The sequence below is a fragment of the Arvicanthis niloticus genome, unplaced genomic scaffold, assembly GCF_011762505.2.
Source record: "Arvicanthis niloticus isolate mArvNil1 unplaced genomic scaffold, mArvNil1.pat.X pat_scaffold_567_arrow_ctg1, whole genome shotgun sequence".
In the NCBI taxonomy this organism is placed as follows: Eukaryota; Metazoa; Chordata; class Mammalia; order Rodentia; family Muridae; genus Arvicanthis; species Arvicanthis niloticus.
The window spans coordinates 1-15,361 of NW_023046192.1; the positions used below are offsets into that span (position 1 = coordinate 1).

General features: G+C 40.0%; 1 protein-coding gene across 1 annotated transcript in view; it reads right to left on the reverse strand.

The window, feature by feature from the left end:
• Window positions 1-6,168: 6,168 nt before the first annotated feature.
• The window catches only part of LOC117702213 (YY1-associated factor 2-like), a 51,364-nt gene continuing 42,171 nt past the window's right edge, over window positions 6,169-15,361 (reverse strand). The window contains exons 3-4 of the mRNA XM_034493470.2: window positions 7,728-7,880; window positions 6,169-6,948 (exon numbers count right to left, since the gene is read on the reverse strand). Coding sequence (XP_034349361.2) covers window positions 6,711-6,948; window positions 7,728-7,880 — 391 coding nt within the window. The 3' untranslated portion in view covers window positions 6,169-6,710. The remainder of the gene's footprint in view (window positions 6,949-7,727; window positions 7,881-15,361) is intronic.

Genomic DNA, 15,361 nt, shown 5'->3' on the forward strand with positions numbered 1-15,361 from the left:
CCCCCACCTGCAAGTAGCACAGGTCCATTTCACTGCTGCTATAGTTGTTTAAGTTAAAAGGGGATCATGAAGACAGCACACACGAGAAGCCAAAATTATTAGACCTCGGTCTTCAGTTTACTTCTGGACTTTCCTATGAAACTCTACAGAGAAGTGGTGAGCAGATGGCAGCTTTCTTCTGAGTCATCAGATGAAAACTAAGATTCAACCTCAAGATCTAGGAGCGAGCAACACCTCAGAACTCAGGGAAGGCGGCAGTGGTACAGCGTTCTTACCGTAAATTTACCCTTGGCTTATCAAATAAAACCTTTTTTTTTTTTAAAGTATTAGTATTAAGGGAAAGAAGAGATGGCTCAGTGATGGAGAGGGCTTGTGGCTCTGGCAGAGACCTGGCTCGGTTCAGATTCCAGCACCCATGTGATGCGTCACAACCCTCTAACTGCAGTTCAGTTCTGGCCTCCAGACACCAGGAACACACATGCTTCCCAGATACACATACAAGCAAAACACACAAAATGAAAATGTTTATAATTAGTAATTTTAAGTCTTATTTATCCAAGAGAATGAAGCAGTTTGTAAGAACAAAAAGACCCATAAAGTCAAAATTGTTTATATATATATATATATATATATATATATATATATATACACACACATACACACACATATGTGTATGTGTGTATATTTGTATGTGTGTATATATGTGTATATATATATATACATATATGTGTGTATACATATAAAATAGTAAGTTAGAATAAGGACAGCCATTGAGTTCTACATAAATTATTAAAAACAGCCAATTTGGGGGCTGGAGAGATGACTCAGTGCTTAAGAGCACTGGCTGCTCTTCCAAAGGTCCTGAGTTCAATTCTTAGCAACCACATGGTGGCTCACAACCATCTGGAATGGGATCTGACGCCCTCTTCTGGTGTGTCTGAAGACAGCGACAGCATACTCATAAATAAATGTTGGGGGTGGGGGAGCCAATTTTAATTGAAATTTCTTATAACTACAGCGAAAGTTGAAATCGATCTAAATTGTCTTATGAGAATGCCAAATAATTTCTCAGATGAAGTAAACTTTTGTAGAACCTGTCTGAATAAAATTTCTAATTTGGACAGTAATGCAGAATCTTCTGTTAGCACCTTCACAAAGAAGAAATGTGAAACTCTACGGTTTTGACTTTTCAGAGTTGGGGGGTGGGGCACTCAATGGTTAAGAGCAGTTGTTGCTCTTGCAGAGGGCCTGGGTTTGGTTTTCAGCACCCACAGAATGGCTCACAGCATCAGTAACTCCAGTTCCAGGGAGTCCAACACCCTTTCCTTGCTTCCTCAGGCACTGCACATATGTGGTGCATTTATACATGGAGGCAAAACACTTATACATTAAATAAGTGTATCAAATAAATGAGAAAAAAATGACTCATCTCAAATGACAATGCTTAAAAAGGTAAAGTTTTGACAGTATAAGCTGGAGTGATAGATCACATTTGATTAGCAGCTGCAAATGCCCAAGTGAGGTCCCAATATTCTAGTGCAGCCTTCCAGTGCATGGTTAAGGCCTCCGTGAATTTCCTAAGAAAAAGGTCCCAGGCACTCCCCCCTCTGCTACTTCTGTGTCTCATATGTATTTTTACTGTTGTAGGGAAGTCCCTGTATTTATAGATCTCTGACTGTGTACTCCACATCGTTGGTATCTTTGTAACCAACCTTGAAACAGTAACTAAAAACCAAAGTATACTCAATAAAGATCCTGAAGTAAACAAAAAATTACATCAGGAAAATACTGAATGGTCTGTGAAAAGATGCAGAAAGTGAGCCTGGGGTTAACTGCCTGTGCTGATAGCGCCAATGGGGATTGTTTGATTCTCCAGAACCTACAGGTAAGCAACAAGCAAGCAAGCAAGCAAGCAGCAAGCAAGCAAGCAAGCAAGCAAAGATTCAGTGCTCCATCCTTATAACGATGGGCTGGGGCAGTGGAGACAAGCAGGTCCCTTGGGCTCACTAGTCGGTCACCCTAGCCTGCTTGATAAGCTGTGAAAAACCCTGAAATCAAAAAACAAGAAAGAAAGTTAGATCAGTGTTTAAGAGCTGATCTTGTTGCTCCTGCAGAGCACCCAGGTTTGACTTTCAGGACCTAAATGGTGGCTGACAACTGTCATAACTCCAGTCCAAGATGACCTGACACTATAGCACAGAAGCACACATGCAGCAAACACTCATAAAATAAAAACCAAACAGGCACACACCTATAATCGAGCACTTAGGAGACAGAATCAGGCCGATTCCTTTGCTCTGTGAGTTCGAGGACAGTCTGACACACACAGTGGGTTCCTGAATAGCCAGGAGACATAGAGACCCTGTTTTAAAACCAAACATGTTTTATTAAAAAACAAAACAAGAAAAATGGTGAGCAAGTCTTGAGGAATAAAACAGGCAACAACACCCATATAGACATACCTTAGACACATGTAACACGAAGAGGAAATATGTCCCCTCTGAACTCTTCCAGAACTCTACTTGATTTTTTTCATTGAAGCATCTGGTCTTTTCACAGTATTTCAAGTGGCCAAGAATTGGCCCATTCCATAAAGACAGGATGATCTATACGGACTAAGAAGAGCCTAAGTCATAGCATTTAAATGACCTGGGATAGAAGGTGTGTGTTATGCAGCAGACAGTTCATTCATTACATACATATATATATATATATATCTTGTCTATGGTAGCTTACTGTGAACTGGCTTGATGAAAAACTAAACTATTACACATACTGCTGCCCTACTTAACATGTGCTAAGGGAATGGCTTATGACTAACTACAAAGATGACTTCTCCACTGTATGTCACTGACATGTCCCCAGAGACTTGTAGACTATAAGCTGCAATCCCCTCCCTGGTGGTCTCCTGTTGGAAGCCTGGCCACCCTGACACTGCTTCCTTCTTCCTTCCTTCTTCCTTCCTTCCTTCCTTCCTTCCTTCCTCACACTCTCCACTGCCTACTCTCCCTCACCTCTGCCGTTAGTGGGAAATGTTTCCCATCACTCTTAATGGTGAGCCTTCCTCACTTTCTGCTTTTGAAGACCACAAAATGTCCTTGTTTGCTGTACCCTTCACTGCTTCCTTGGGCTATTTTGTCACTGATTTTTCTGTACTTCAACTTTTCTACATTCTTTGTATTCTGGGCTTTTTTTGGTTTTTCGAGACAGGGTTTCTCTGTGTAGTCCTGGCTGTCCTGGAACTCACTCTGTAGACCAGGCTGGCCTCGAACTCAGAACTCCGCCTGCCTCTGCCTCCCAGGTGCTGGGATTACAGGCGTGCGCCACCACTGCCGGGTGTTCCGGGCTTCTATACATGCCTGCAGTGGCCCAGAGAGAACAGTAATGAAATCAATGCTTTATTTTTGTTTGTTTGTTTTAGAGTTTCTCTTTGCAGCCTGGCTGTTCTGGAAACTGGCTCTGCAGACTAGACTGGCCTTGAACTCACAGAGATCTACCTGCCTTTGCCATCCTAGTACTAAGATTTAAAGGTGTGTGCCACCAGTATCCCCACAACACATTATTATTCCTTGCTATCCTATACACACAACACACCACACACACACACACACACACACACCCTCCCCCCATTCAAACACACAGTAAAGATTCATTCTCTATGACTAGTTCCTACATCGATCTTTACAAAGATTCCAGAAAAGAGGTAAGTTGCTAAGACAGTATAATAAGAATCAAGCTAATAACCATTAATGTACATGATAAGCCAAAGTATATTCTTTTAGGCACCAAGGATTCATAACTAAATGAAAACTTGACATGCACATCAATTCAGTTGATTTTCTTCCTTCAACTAATGTACTTCATCTGTCTATTATCACAATAATTTTAGGAAAGCATTTAATGAAACTTTTAATTAAACTTTAATTTAAAACCTTTAAGTCATCCATCCCTGCTGTGTAATACAAAAGATTTTAAGAGTGTATATTCTTATGTGTGCCTCAAAGTACACCTTCATTTTTACTTGTCTTTATTTTTATTCTGAAAAAACATCCAAAGTCTTTTAGTTGTGGAGTCTGGTTTGAAGAACCAACTGCTGATGGGGCTGGAGAGATGGCTCAGTGGTTAAGGGCACCTGCTAGTTCCTGCCGAGGACCAGAGTTTGATTGGCAGCATGCACATAGGAGCACACAGTCATCTGTAACTCTCTGCAGGTACCAGGTGCACACACAGCACACACACATTCATTCAAGCAAAATGCTCATACACATAAAATAAAAAAACTAAAAAAGATCCCACCACTAAAACTATATTAGAAATTTACACGACAGCTGCAGATATGCCCTAAGCCCTGGCTCTGAGGCGTCTTGCATATTTTAGCATTAAGCACATGTACTAATAGTGGAATGGTGCGTGTCTTCCTGATATGAACATCCATTTGAGGTAGAGTGAATAAAGGAAGATGAATGAAAAAACAAAACCCTACACTAGGTGGCATCATTCCTTTCTGCAGTCTCACAGTGTAGAGGGTGAGGTTCTCCATAGAAAGGAGGTCTCTCTGGGACCAAAAGCAAACTAAGAAAACACTGTTTATCTTAGGTTACTTAAGAAGCATTAAAATAACTTGGTTACAAAATGTATTTTTAAAGATGTTTTACCTATAATGATAAAAGTAAAGGCTCCCAGTTACTGAGCAACCGGACATTGAGGATCTTATATGGGTTAATCTTTAATCCTCCCCAGAACCATCGTTACCCCTGCTTTGGGATTTACTCCAGTTTGTGTTCTGCAGCGGAGACCTGTGCAGTAGGCATAGCACACTGCATAAATGCATGTGCACTCTGCATCTCCTGCATGCCACTAAGCCATCCACCAGTACACAAAGATGAGTGTCACCTACTCAGGTAAAATCACACCTTTTCTAATGCTTTTCTTCCTGCAGAAAAATTTAAAATATATTACGGAAAATATATAATCACTGTAATATATACTGCCTTTACTTATTTTGTGTTAGGAACTAAAGTATTTCCCTATTACAAGTATTTAAAATTGAATACACTCAACATTTATACATGAAAATCAATGTAAAAATAACATGTTTATAAAGAACATAGCCAGTTAGTTGGTATTCCATTGGAAGTATCTTAGAATAAAACAAGTTTTTTAAGCCTTCATTTAACAACACTAAAGAATGAGGTATCTGAATGTTTTCATCACAGACTTTTACTGTATGCAATAAACGGTATTCACAACTAGCATGTTACAAGAGTACCACGTGGTGCCAATAAAACGTACTGCATTTCAACCGTTACATTCTCAAATATCACAACTGTCAGGGTGTCAGGGGGACACAGTTTTTCCTTCAAATGTTACCATGATGTCTTTATATTGTGATAGATGATATTCAAGTTAGGTTTTGTCTTTAGGTTAATTTACATTTCAGAAGCCCCCCTATAGGCAGATATATATTAAGCACAATGGCTAGAGAAAACAAGAGAACCTGAGGAGAATTTAAGATGTAGCATGTAGTTTCTAAGGTGGATTTTCAAATACAACATAACACACTCTATTTAGTTGTAAACAAGATGCAAAATCTTAAGTCATAAAAAATATTTATTGGTAATTATACATAAGTGAGTGGGGCTGTAAATACTTTTTATTTAAAGATATTGATAAGTGCATAAATTGAAGGTTGTATCTGAACTAGAGTACTATGGTTTCCATACGAATTGTTATCTTAGTAAAAGGCCAATTAAACTGACTTAGGAGTGACATCCCAGTTCTGTGCAATCGTTACATGTCTGTACCAATTAGATTCATACATCTATGACCCTGGATAGGTTTCAAACAAGATAACAGTGATAAAACTATCATTAAGTTAAAGCTTACGCAAGTATGGCAAGTTCTTTCTGTTTTCTGCCAGATGCTTGTACTTCTTTAACGTTAATGTCTTAGAGAATACAGGAAATACCAGTGTTCAATGACAACAGCACTAAACCTGAATCAGAAAGAGAAACAATCCATGTTCTACAGTTTACCATTCAGCTAGTAAACAGTGCAATAAACTGATGCTTGAAAAATAAGCAAACTAACAAACATAAACTGCAAAAAAATGGATAAAACATAACTCAGAAACAATAATTTAGTAAAAATATGTCAAAAAACATTGGCAAAGGTTCATACAAATTCTTTATTTAATAACAACTTCCTATTTAATCACACCAAGTACCAGCAGGTGCATTAAGAGGATAACCATTAAGAAAATCCTGTTGCAGCAATAGTTGATTAAGTTGATCTCTGACTTGCATACATATAACTATTTGTTTCACAATTCTCAAATAATACATATTTAGGCAGCTTGCACTATGTAATAAAAAAATTTAAAACTCATTACATGCCAATAGTAGAGAATTCAATAATTATGTGTTAGAACTCACTAAACTATAAGTGAAAATAGACTTACCAATAACACTGCATAATGAATAATTCAACCACATTTTCATGCATTTAATAGCAGAGACCAAAATGTTAAGTCTGGAAATGTTCGGTAGCTTACACCGCAATAAACTCTAATAAATCCTGGCAAATTCATACTTCATGTAAAACTCAAATTATAGGTTATGCATGAGTGTGTCTGTCATGGAAATGTGGTAGTTGTTGGCATAATCCGTATTTCCATGGAGGACAGGCATGACTAAGTGGAGCGAGAATGTTTAGTGAGACTCTCCGTTCAGGGAAGAGGCTTCTCCACGGGGTGAGGAGGACCTGGACACTCCCCGCTCAGTGTTGTCGGAGCTGCAGCCGCTCTGGCTGTGCTGGTCCCCAGCAGCAGCACTGGATGCCGGCGCTGGCTTGGCTTTCTCCTTAAAGTCTGTAATAATGACTGTCAGGTCTCCAACAGTGACTTCCAAGTGCTGAGCACTACTCCGGTCCACATTTTTTAATCTTGGTCTAAACACAGAGAACAGTGAGTTTTAAACTAGCTTTTCTCACTATCAAACTTCTGAGTAAACACTATACAAACAAGCCAGGTGACAAATGAGTCATACTGAAGGTTGCAGACAGCTCGATCATTTTATTCCAACAGCTGCTTTAGGACAATGAGACCCAACTGCACCACAAAGGCAGTAATGAAGCTGGACTGGGGACTGGAGAGACAGACTCTCAATGGTTAACAGCGCTAGCTGTTTTTCCGGAGGACTCAGGTTTGATTCACAGCGCACACAGGGAGGCTCACAGCATCCCTGATCCAGTGCCAGCAGATGTGACCCACCCTGAGCTCTGCAGGCACAGTGCAGACCTAACACTCAGACACAGAGAACAATAAAATAGGTAGATCTTTTTAAAAACAAAACAAGGTTAGGGCTAGGCTAAGTCATACTCCATCGCCGCACACCGGACTGTTACGACCCAGAGCCATGATCGCAGTCAGAGTTCAGGATTGTGAATACCACTGTCCTAAACTAATTGATGAAAGAAAAAGAATAGACCTAAATGTCTTCTAAGTATCTGCTAAGAAAAAAAAAGCCTCTTCCTCTTTAAGCTTGTATCCTTACCTTTTCTGATCTCTAACGTAACCTTCAAGCACATAAAACTTCCGTAATATTTATATTGAGATAAAACAGTTTACTTTCATGCTGTGTACAGAAGTGTGATCAAAGTTAAAAAGAAATGTTAAATGGTTGTCTCTATTGTTTTGAAAACTCCATGGAGCCCGCCTGCCACTCTACCTGGTTTTCTTGTGACAGTTCTTTTTGCTAGCTGCTTCCTTCTCACTCTTGTCCTTCTCTACTTTGTCTTTCTTCTCTTTCTTCGACTGGGTAGGGGGCACGAACTGCTGAGTGACCTGCTGTGCGACCAGCTGGGAGACAGGGCGAGGTTTCCTGTGTGCATAGGAAAGAGAAGGATTTTATTATACCTTACAGGTGCTGTGTTTATGAAATAAAAGCAGGGTGTGAGAATATATTTTGTGATATTTTCAAGTTTAAATTTCTCATATATAAAATATAAATTGTTATTTCTGTTCAATACAATAGAACAGACGATCATAACAGTTAAAATTTAAATGCAAGATATATGCTCAGGCCATTAGAATGCAACTGCACATAAAGGAACATATAACATTATTTATAATTTATATACAAGAAAATTAGGCACACATAATAACATGAATTTTAAAAATATAACAATCGTTTACATTTAGTTTCTGAGTATCAGTGTTGTGGCTGAAGTATTGGGACACATGCCTACAAAACAGAAACTGAGGCACATCACAGGCCCCAAGAAGTTGCTTTAACCTATCCTTCCTTCTAAGAGAAAGAGCTAAATATCTGTAGTATCATCCACCTGGTTCCCTCTTTAAGATCTTTAATTCATTCACTGATTATTTATTTACTGCCAAAACTCATCACTGAAATCCTTGAAACTCCTTCTGTCTCGAGCTACAATCTTGAAATGCATTTCTGATGCTGGAGTATCCTCCATTCTGTGACATTTCCAATTTCTACATTTCGGGGTGCCTTCTTGTCTTTGCCTTTGGATGCTAGCATGAGCAAACATCCTATCGCCCCAGATCAAGGACCCCTCCAGCTCGCAGAGCTTGAGCAACTGGGCAAGATTCAGAGAAACAATCTCTAAGTTTCAGAGAGAGAGAGAAAGAGAGTAAAGAAAGAAGCAGGAGGACAAAGAGTGGAGAAATATGGGAGATTTTATACATACATATATATATACACACACACATATGTATACATATATGTGTATATATAGTACACACACACACACACACATATATATATATGTATGTATATAATTGCTTAGAAAATCCTATCCTGAAAAAACTTAGAGTGTATAGTATTTACCGCCATCACAGAACCCCAGAACAAAACCAAACATACATATTTTCCTTTCTCTGGAAATCCTAGCCCACTGTGTGTGAACATGCATATGGGCACAGTATACTATGTAGAACGGAGAACAAGAACAGGAATACATATTGGTGATGAGGAAGGCCTGAGTACAGGAAAAGAGCATTTGAGTCATAAAGGATATGAAGCCAATCGTTCTCCCTGTTTCAATTCTGTCACAGTTTGTGTGTTTTATCTTTTTTTTTTAAAGTAGAGGACAAGTGCATATTATCAAATGTTTAATATTTGATAATAAAATATAAAATCTAATGTGAAGCTTTATACTTTCGGAATGGCTATTATTACCATTTAGAATTCAGAATGCAGATATCCAATGTGATGTTCGCAGCCAACATTTTTTTTCCTTTTTGCTTTTTGAGATAGGATTTTACTGTGTTGACCTTGAGCTCATTATATAGACCAGACTAGACTCAAACTCACAGAGAGTTGAGTGCTTCTGCCTCCCAAGAGCTGGGATTAATGTTCAAAGTGTTATTTTTTAATTTTTAATTAAAATTTAATTTTAAAATCATGTATTTTGGATTTAAAATACATTTAAAATAATCTTTAAATGCATTTAAAAATCTTTTATATTTTCTTAAAAAAGAAACAGGAAACAGCAGGACACAACCAGGAAATGAGAAAATATTGCATAATGTTATATAATCAAACATAAAAAGTTTGAAGGCTAGCAGGATATAAGGAAGCAGAATACACTCATTTTAAAAACAGAACTGACAGAAATGAGGGATAAATGTTCAGGCTAACAGTTATACTAACAGTGCTTGCGTTAAGTGCTTGTGTGCACCTGAATTTGGCACCAGCACTCAGGTAAAAAGCTAGGCGTGCCACCTGACACAGCTGTGAACCCAGCATTGGTAACAAGGAGGGACACAGATGCCAGCTAAGGCTTGCTGAACACCAGCGCAAGTTCCAGGTTCAGTGGGAGATCCTAATTCAAGGGACTAAGGTTGGAGGTAAGGGGAGAGGACACCAGAGGACACTAGACATCCTCCTGTGACCTCCACGGACAGACAGACATACACATGTACATACACATATACACATGCATACACAACACATGTAGAACCAGCTACATATGTGGAAGTGCCCTGAAGGTATTGTATTTTATGGTTAGTTCTGTGAAGGAATGAACATAACAACAGGGGGTGAGGCAATAGTTCATGTATTCAAGCAGTGTCTCAATCTCCCAGGTTTTTAGTCTTGTCAACTCCTACCTCCACAGTTTTTGATTTAGTGACTTCTGAGTGGAGACCAAGAATTTGTATTTCTGGCTAGTTTTTAAGTAATGCTAATTTGTCTGACTCAGGGAAGTTATATGAGAAAATTTTTCCTGGGAAGACACAACACACAAATCTACTCACCTTATAGGAAACTCTCAACAGAACAAAGTTTGGATGCCACCAAAGTGCAATTTAGTGAACCAATTTTATTAGGGCTACTTACAAGAGCAGAAATGACTCAAAAACAACTGCATCACAAAGACACACCGCTGCATGAGTGACAGCTCACAAAGCTAGGAATCTGGTGTAGTCCCTGAGCAGAGGAGGCCATCACCTCCCTCCCTTCCCCTCAACCCCCCTACAGCCATTGATGCCTCCACAGGAGCCATCAAAATGGTGGCATCTCCTTGGCTTATAGCTGGTGCAGGAGCTGTCCATGGTGGTGTATCTCCTTTCCCACCTCAGTGTATGTGAGCTGAAGCTGTCCACTGTGACAATACCTCTCTTCAACACCCCCCAAACAGCTTACCAGAGTACCTCAGCCAAAGCCACCACTGGCCAGGAAGGACTTCCCATCCCAACCAATGAAACTAATGCAGGGAAGAGGAGGTGGGGAAAAAAAGCCACCAATCTCTGAGAGCAGGAAAACCCACCAATCTCCAAGCTCCCCAAATTCAGGACTTGAAATCTCACCAATCCTCAATCTGGAAATCTCAGCCCTGAAAAGCTCTGCCTGCCCCACCCCCACCAAAAAATTCTACGTAAGTCCTGGCCTTTGTTCAATTCCCTGGACCCTCCAAGAAATCTCTTTTATGGGATTTGCTGCCTAGTGTGACTCTCATTAGAATTAGCCAGGAAGCAATGAAGAGAAGGGAAGAAGCAAAGAAGTGGAGTGGGCCAGAGGCTCCTGGGCTCCTCAGCACAGCTGGGACCACACTCCCCTGGGAATTGTAATACCTCTGCTGAGGAGCCTTCCTTTCCGAGACATGTGATTGCTGAGTTCCTGTGCCTCAGGATGCCCTTCTCTTGGGACACTGTCCCACCTCAGAGCTCTGTGCTTCCTGGGCTCTCATGCCTCAGGATGCCCTTCCCTTGGGACACTGTCCCACCTCAGAGCTCTGTGCTTCCTGGGCTCTCATGCCTCAGGGATGCCCTTCCCTTGGGACAGCTTCTCCCTCAGCCATGTGGTGCCTCGATTTCTGACTCCCAGGATGCCCTTCCACCCAAGCAGGAACACTTAGAACACACTGCACAGCCTACAGGCACTTGGACGGGTAGGCGAGTGTCCTTTCAAGGTGCTCCAGTTACTCTAAAACTCTTGCAGGCAGCTCCACTGGTTTCTCTTCTTTCTAGGTAGCTAGTCTGGCCTCGGAGTCTTCTTTGCAGCTCTGTTCCACGAATCTCTACACTCTCAGCTTTTATTGCTTACTCTGGTAGGGAGGGGCCCAGTGAATCTAGCAATTTCAAGATTTCCTGAAGCTCATTCGAGTTGTTTACCTTCTGTTTAAGGAGCTTCCCTGCAGAAAAGGATGTTTCAATCTCAGAGGAAACTGTTACACAGCAAGAGATCTTTCTGAAAAGAAGCTTCAGGAAACAGAAGACTTTTAGCAAGTGCTGTGACCACTGCAGTCGGAAGCCCAAGCAATGCAGAGGGCACATGCTAAGGAACGTGAGTTACCTGGGAGTAACAGTCATTGAAGAAACTCACGCAAATTTAACAAAGAGTATGGAGATCAATCAGAAGCAAAAAGATTTTATAAGACAAGAAAGTGGTTTGGAAGCATTTTGAATAGACCAGGAAAAGGGGCATTTTTTATTTAAAAAAAAAAAAGTCATAAAAATAAACAGAAAGAAAAGAAATAACCAAAAAACACCCAAACTAAAGAAGCAGCAATGAACTTCAACTGTCTGTCTGGAGAGTGCAATCAAGGAAGGGCCAGTGGTACCTGATTAGCTCCGCCCTCCTCACCTCTAACCAACAGACATTTCTAAAGTAACAAGGAAAAGCTAACATTCTCTGTGCAAATAGTATAATCTGAATGTTCATGTCCCTTCAGATTTCCACACTGAGACATAATCCCAAATATGGTTAGAATCAGGAAGTACAGTGATTAGGCCCTAAAACCAGAGCCCTCAGGAGAGTGAATGCCCGGACAAAGGCTCCAGAGAACCATCATGTCCGTTCCACAGCCACATGAAGTCACAACACACACAAAGGAACCCCTCATCAGATAATCTCCAGAAGCATCAACTTGACATTTGATTCCCAAACTTTAAAAGCTCAGAGAAAGAAATCTGTTATTCATAACTATCCACCCCATGGTATTTCTATGGTATTTTGTTACAGCAATGAAAATAGACTAAAAAGTAAAATCAAAGACAAAACAATACACTTAAATAAATAAATAAACCCAGACTCTTAAGTAATGGTAGTTCACAAAATTTAAGAACCACACTGAGTGTTAGGGAAGAATGTAATATTAATTTTATGTCTCCCTGTCTATGCTAGAAACAGCTAGGAACACCATCAGTAAAGCAGCCTAGGTGTTAGCTGGTACTCTGTAGCTGCTACAGTACTACTGCTTGATAAAAGTATACCCTGGACACCAAAAATGAATGCAGAGGAATGAATAAAAAATTGGTTTTATGGTGCTGAGAGATGGCTCAGTAGTTAAGAGCACTGACTGCTCTTCCAGAGGTCCTGAGTTCAATTCCCAGCAACCACATGGTTGCTCACAACCAACACACAATGGGTGTGTCTGAAGATAGGTACAGTGTAGTCATATAAATAAAATTAATCTATTTTTAAAATTAGTTTTATTTTCTTACTGACATCTAACAATGTACATGTGGTGCAGTGTGACACATAAACAGCCAGATATAGTATGTATCATCTTCCGACAGACACCCTTAAGAAACTGGGTGCTTGGGATAGGGGGCTTCCAAAGGGGAGACTTGGAAAGGGGAAAACACTTGAAATGTAAATAAATAGCCAAAAAAAAAAAACAAAAAAAAAAAAAAAAAAAAAAAAAAACAAAAAAAAAAAAAAAAAAAAACAAACTGGGCACTGCATCTGAGCTTCCTGGCTTCCTGGATGAGCCACTTGCTACACATGGGTAAAGACAGTGTGTGAGTTAGAGTAACAAGTATTTAATTTCTTTTTTTTAAGTTATACCAAAATATGTAAAGAGAAAACTGACAGATATGGCATGGTTGGGAACATATCTGATCAGGTTACTGCTAGTAAAGAGTCATCTAAAACCAGTAAGTAAGTCTCTAAACAGAAAGTATAGCTAAGAAACTGTCATTGCAGAAAATTGTAACTCGCTGGGTCTCTCCATTAAATTACAGCTTTGTCACATTCATATACTATGCTTTGTATTGTCATTCCTTTTACCTCAAAATGTAATACAAATATATAAAAATGTTACTAACAAAATTATAAAAATTTAGAGTGGAAATCCTGGAGTTAAGAAGATGGTTCAGCAAATTAAGAGCACTTCCTGCTCTTGCAGAGGACCCAGGTTCAGTTCCCAGCACACACAGGGCAGTTCACAACTCTCTGTAATCCCAGGTTCCAGTGTCCTCCTCCTCTTGCCTCCTTAGGTACTGTAACACACACACACACACACACACACACACACACACACACACACACACTGCATACATGCCCAGAGGAAAAATAAATATACATAAAATAAAAATAATTCTTTAAAAAGTGGAAATCCAGGAGTTTCCAGCCATTGGCAAACTGAAGTGCCTTATTTTTGTCATTACAATGTATAGCACTGATCATCACTGTAAGTAGTGCTACCTTACAGAAAGGTACTTAAAACGACAGTTACCTAGCATTGCTGTTTCCCTCAGTCACAGTGCCTACTGCCAACATTCAGCCACTATGCTGCACTGAGGGGCTGGCCCCATGCCTGTCATCGCCAAGTGAGCACCAGCTTGGCACTTGGCACTGCTCCACCGCATCATGCTCCCACTTTCAGGCAAGAAGAAAACAATCCTAACTTTCCAACTCACAAATTTTACAACAGAGTTGCTACTGTTTTCTTGAAGTCTTATTCATTCTTAACAGATATTCTCTCCCTACAACAATTACTCCTTGTGGAGGCAGGGGCTGACAGGCAGGTTAACCACTGTAAAAGTAAACATCTATTAATAAGGTATAATTTATATCATAAATCCATAAAGCTGAATCAAATCCTTTATTTTAAATGAATTATCAATTCAGAATATTTCTAAAGTACTATACTCCCAATGGCAAGAATAAAATGGCTGAGAATATTATAGTTACTCCACAAGGCAAAACCAACAAAACTAGATGACTCTGTCAGAGGAGAAAAAGAATAAATCAGGCTATAAACAAGTGATGTCAGATCTACACTAGGGTCCAGCAGGATGGAGTATAAGTGAAACAGTGAACTCGAATGTCTACCTGGATATTCAGGTAAGAATAGGTAAGAGCCTCCAGTCACATAAGGAAAAGAAATGGTGGCATCTAGGGAGGACAACAGTGGCCTTCTCTAAGTAAGAGAATCAACAGACTTGATATGGGACATGCTAAACACTATGGCTGCAGTGTAAAATGTCTCCCACTGGATTATCATGTATCTGAACAGTTCTCCAGCTGGGAGTGTTGTTTTGAGAGACTGGGACCTTTAAAAGTGGTGGACTGGACCACTGAGGAAGGCTCCACATGACATCCATTTCTGGTTCTGACAGGAGTTCTGCTCCTTGATCTGCCAGATGCGAAGAACAGACTCTAAGGCACACTTTCTGCACAACAGACCAAGCTGTGGCACTTTCCTTATGATGACAGACTATACTACAAAACCATGGGCCACTTCTCTATTAAGCTGCTGTCAGCTGTTTTATCAATGACAAGAAAAGCAAACAATACACTGAGTTTGCAGGTTTGTGAGGGAAGCTGGCCATGGGGCAAGCAGAACTGTAGAACTGGTGTTCTGGTAAGCAATCGTAACTATCACCTCTGCACCTTGTGTCTTTTACTGTATTCCTTGCCTTTAAAAATGTTATTCCTTAAAGAGATTTAATGGTTTTTTAAGGTGCTGAGTCATTGCTTTCAGTTGTTTATCACCAGAGTGCCTAACAGGCTCCAACAGACAGTGCCAAACCCAGAAGGCCCTGGTTAAAACCACCCTGTCACAAAAGAAAACAAAAAGCAAAGGAACATCGAAAAAAAGTTTG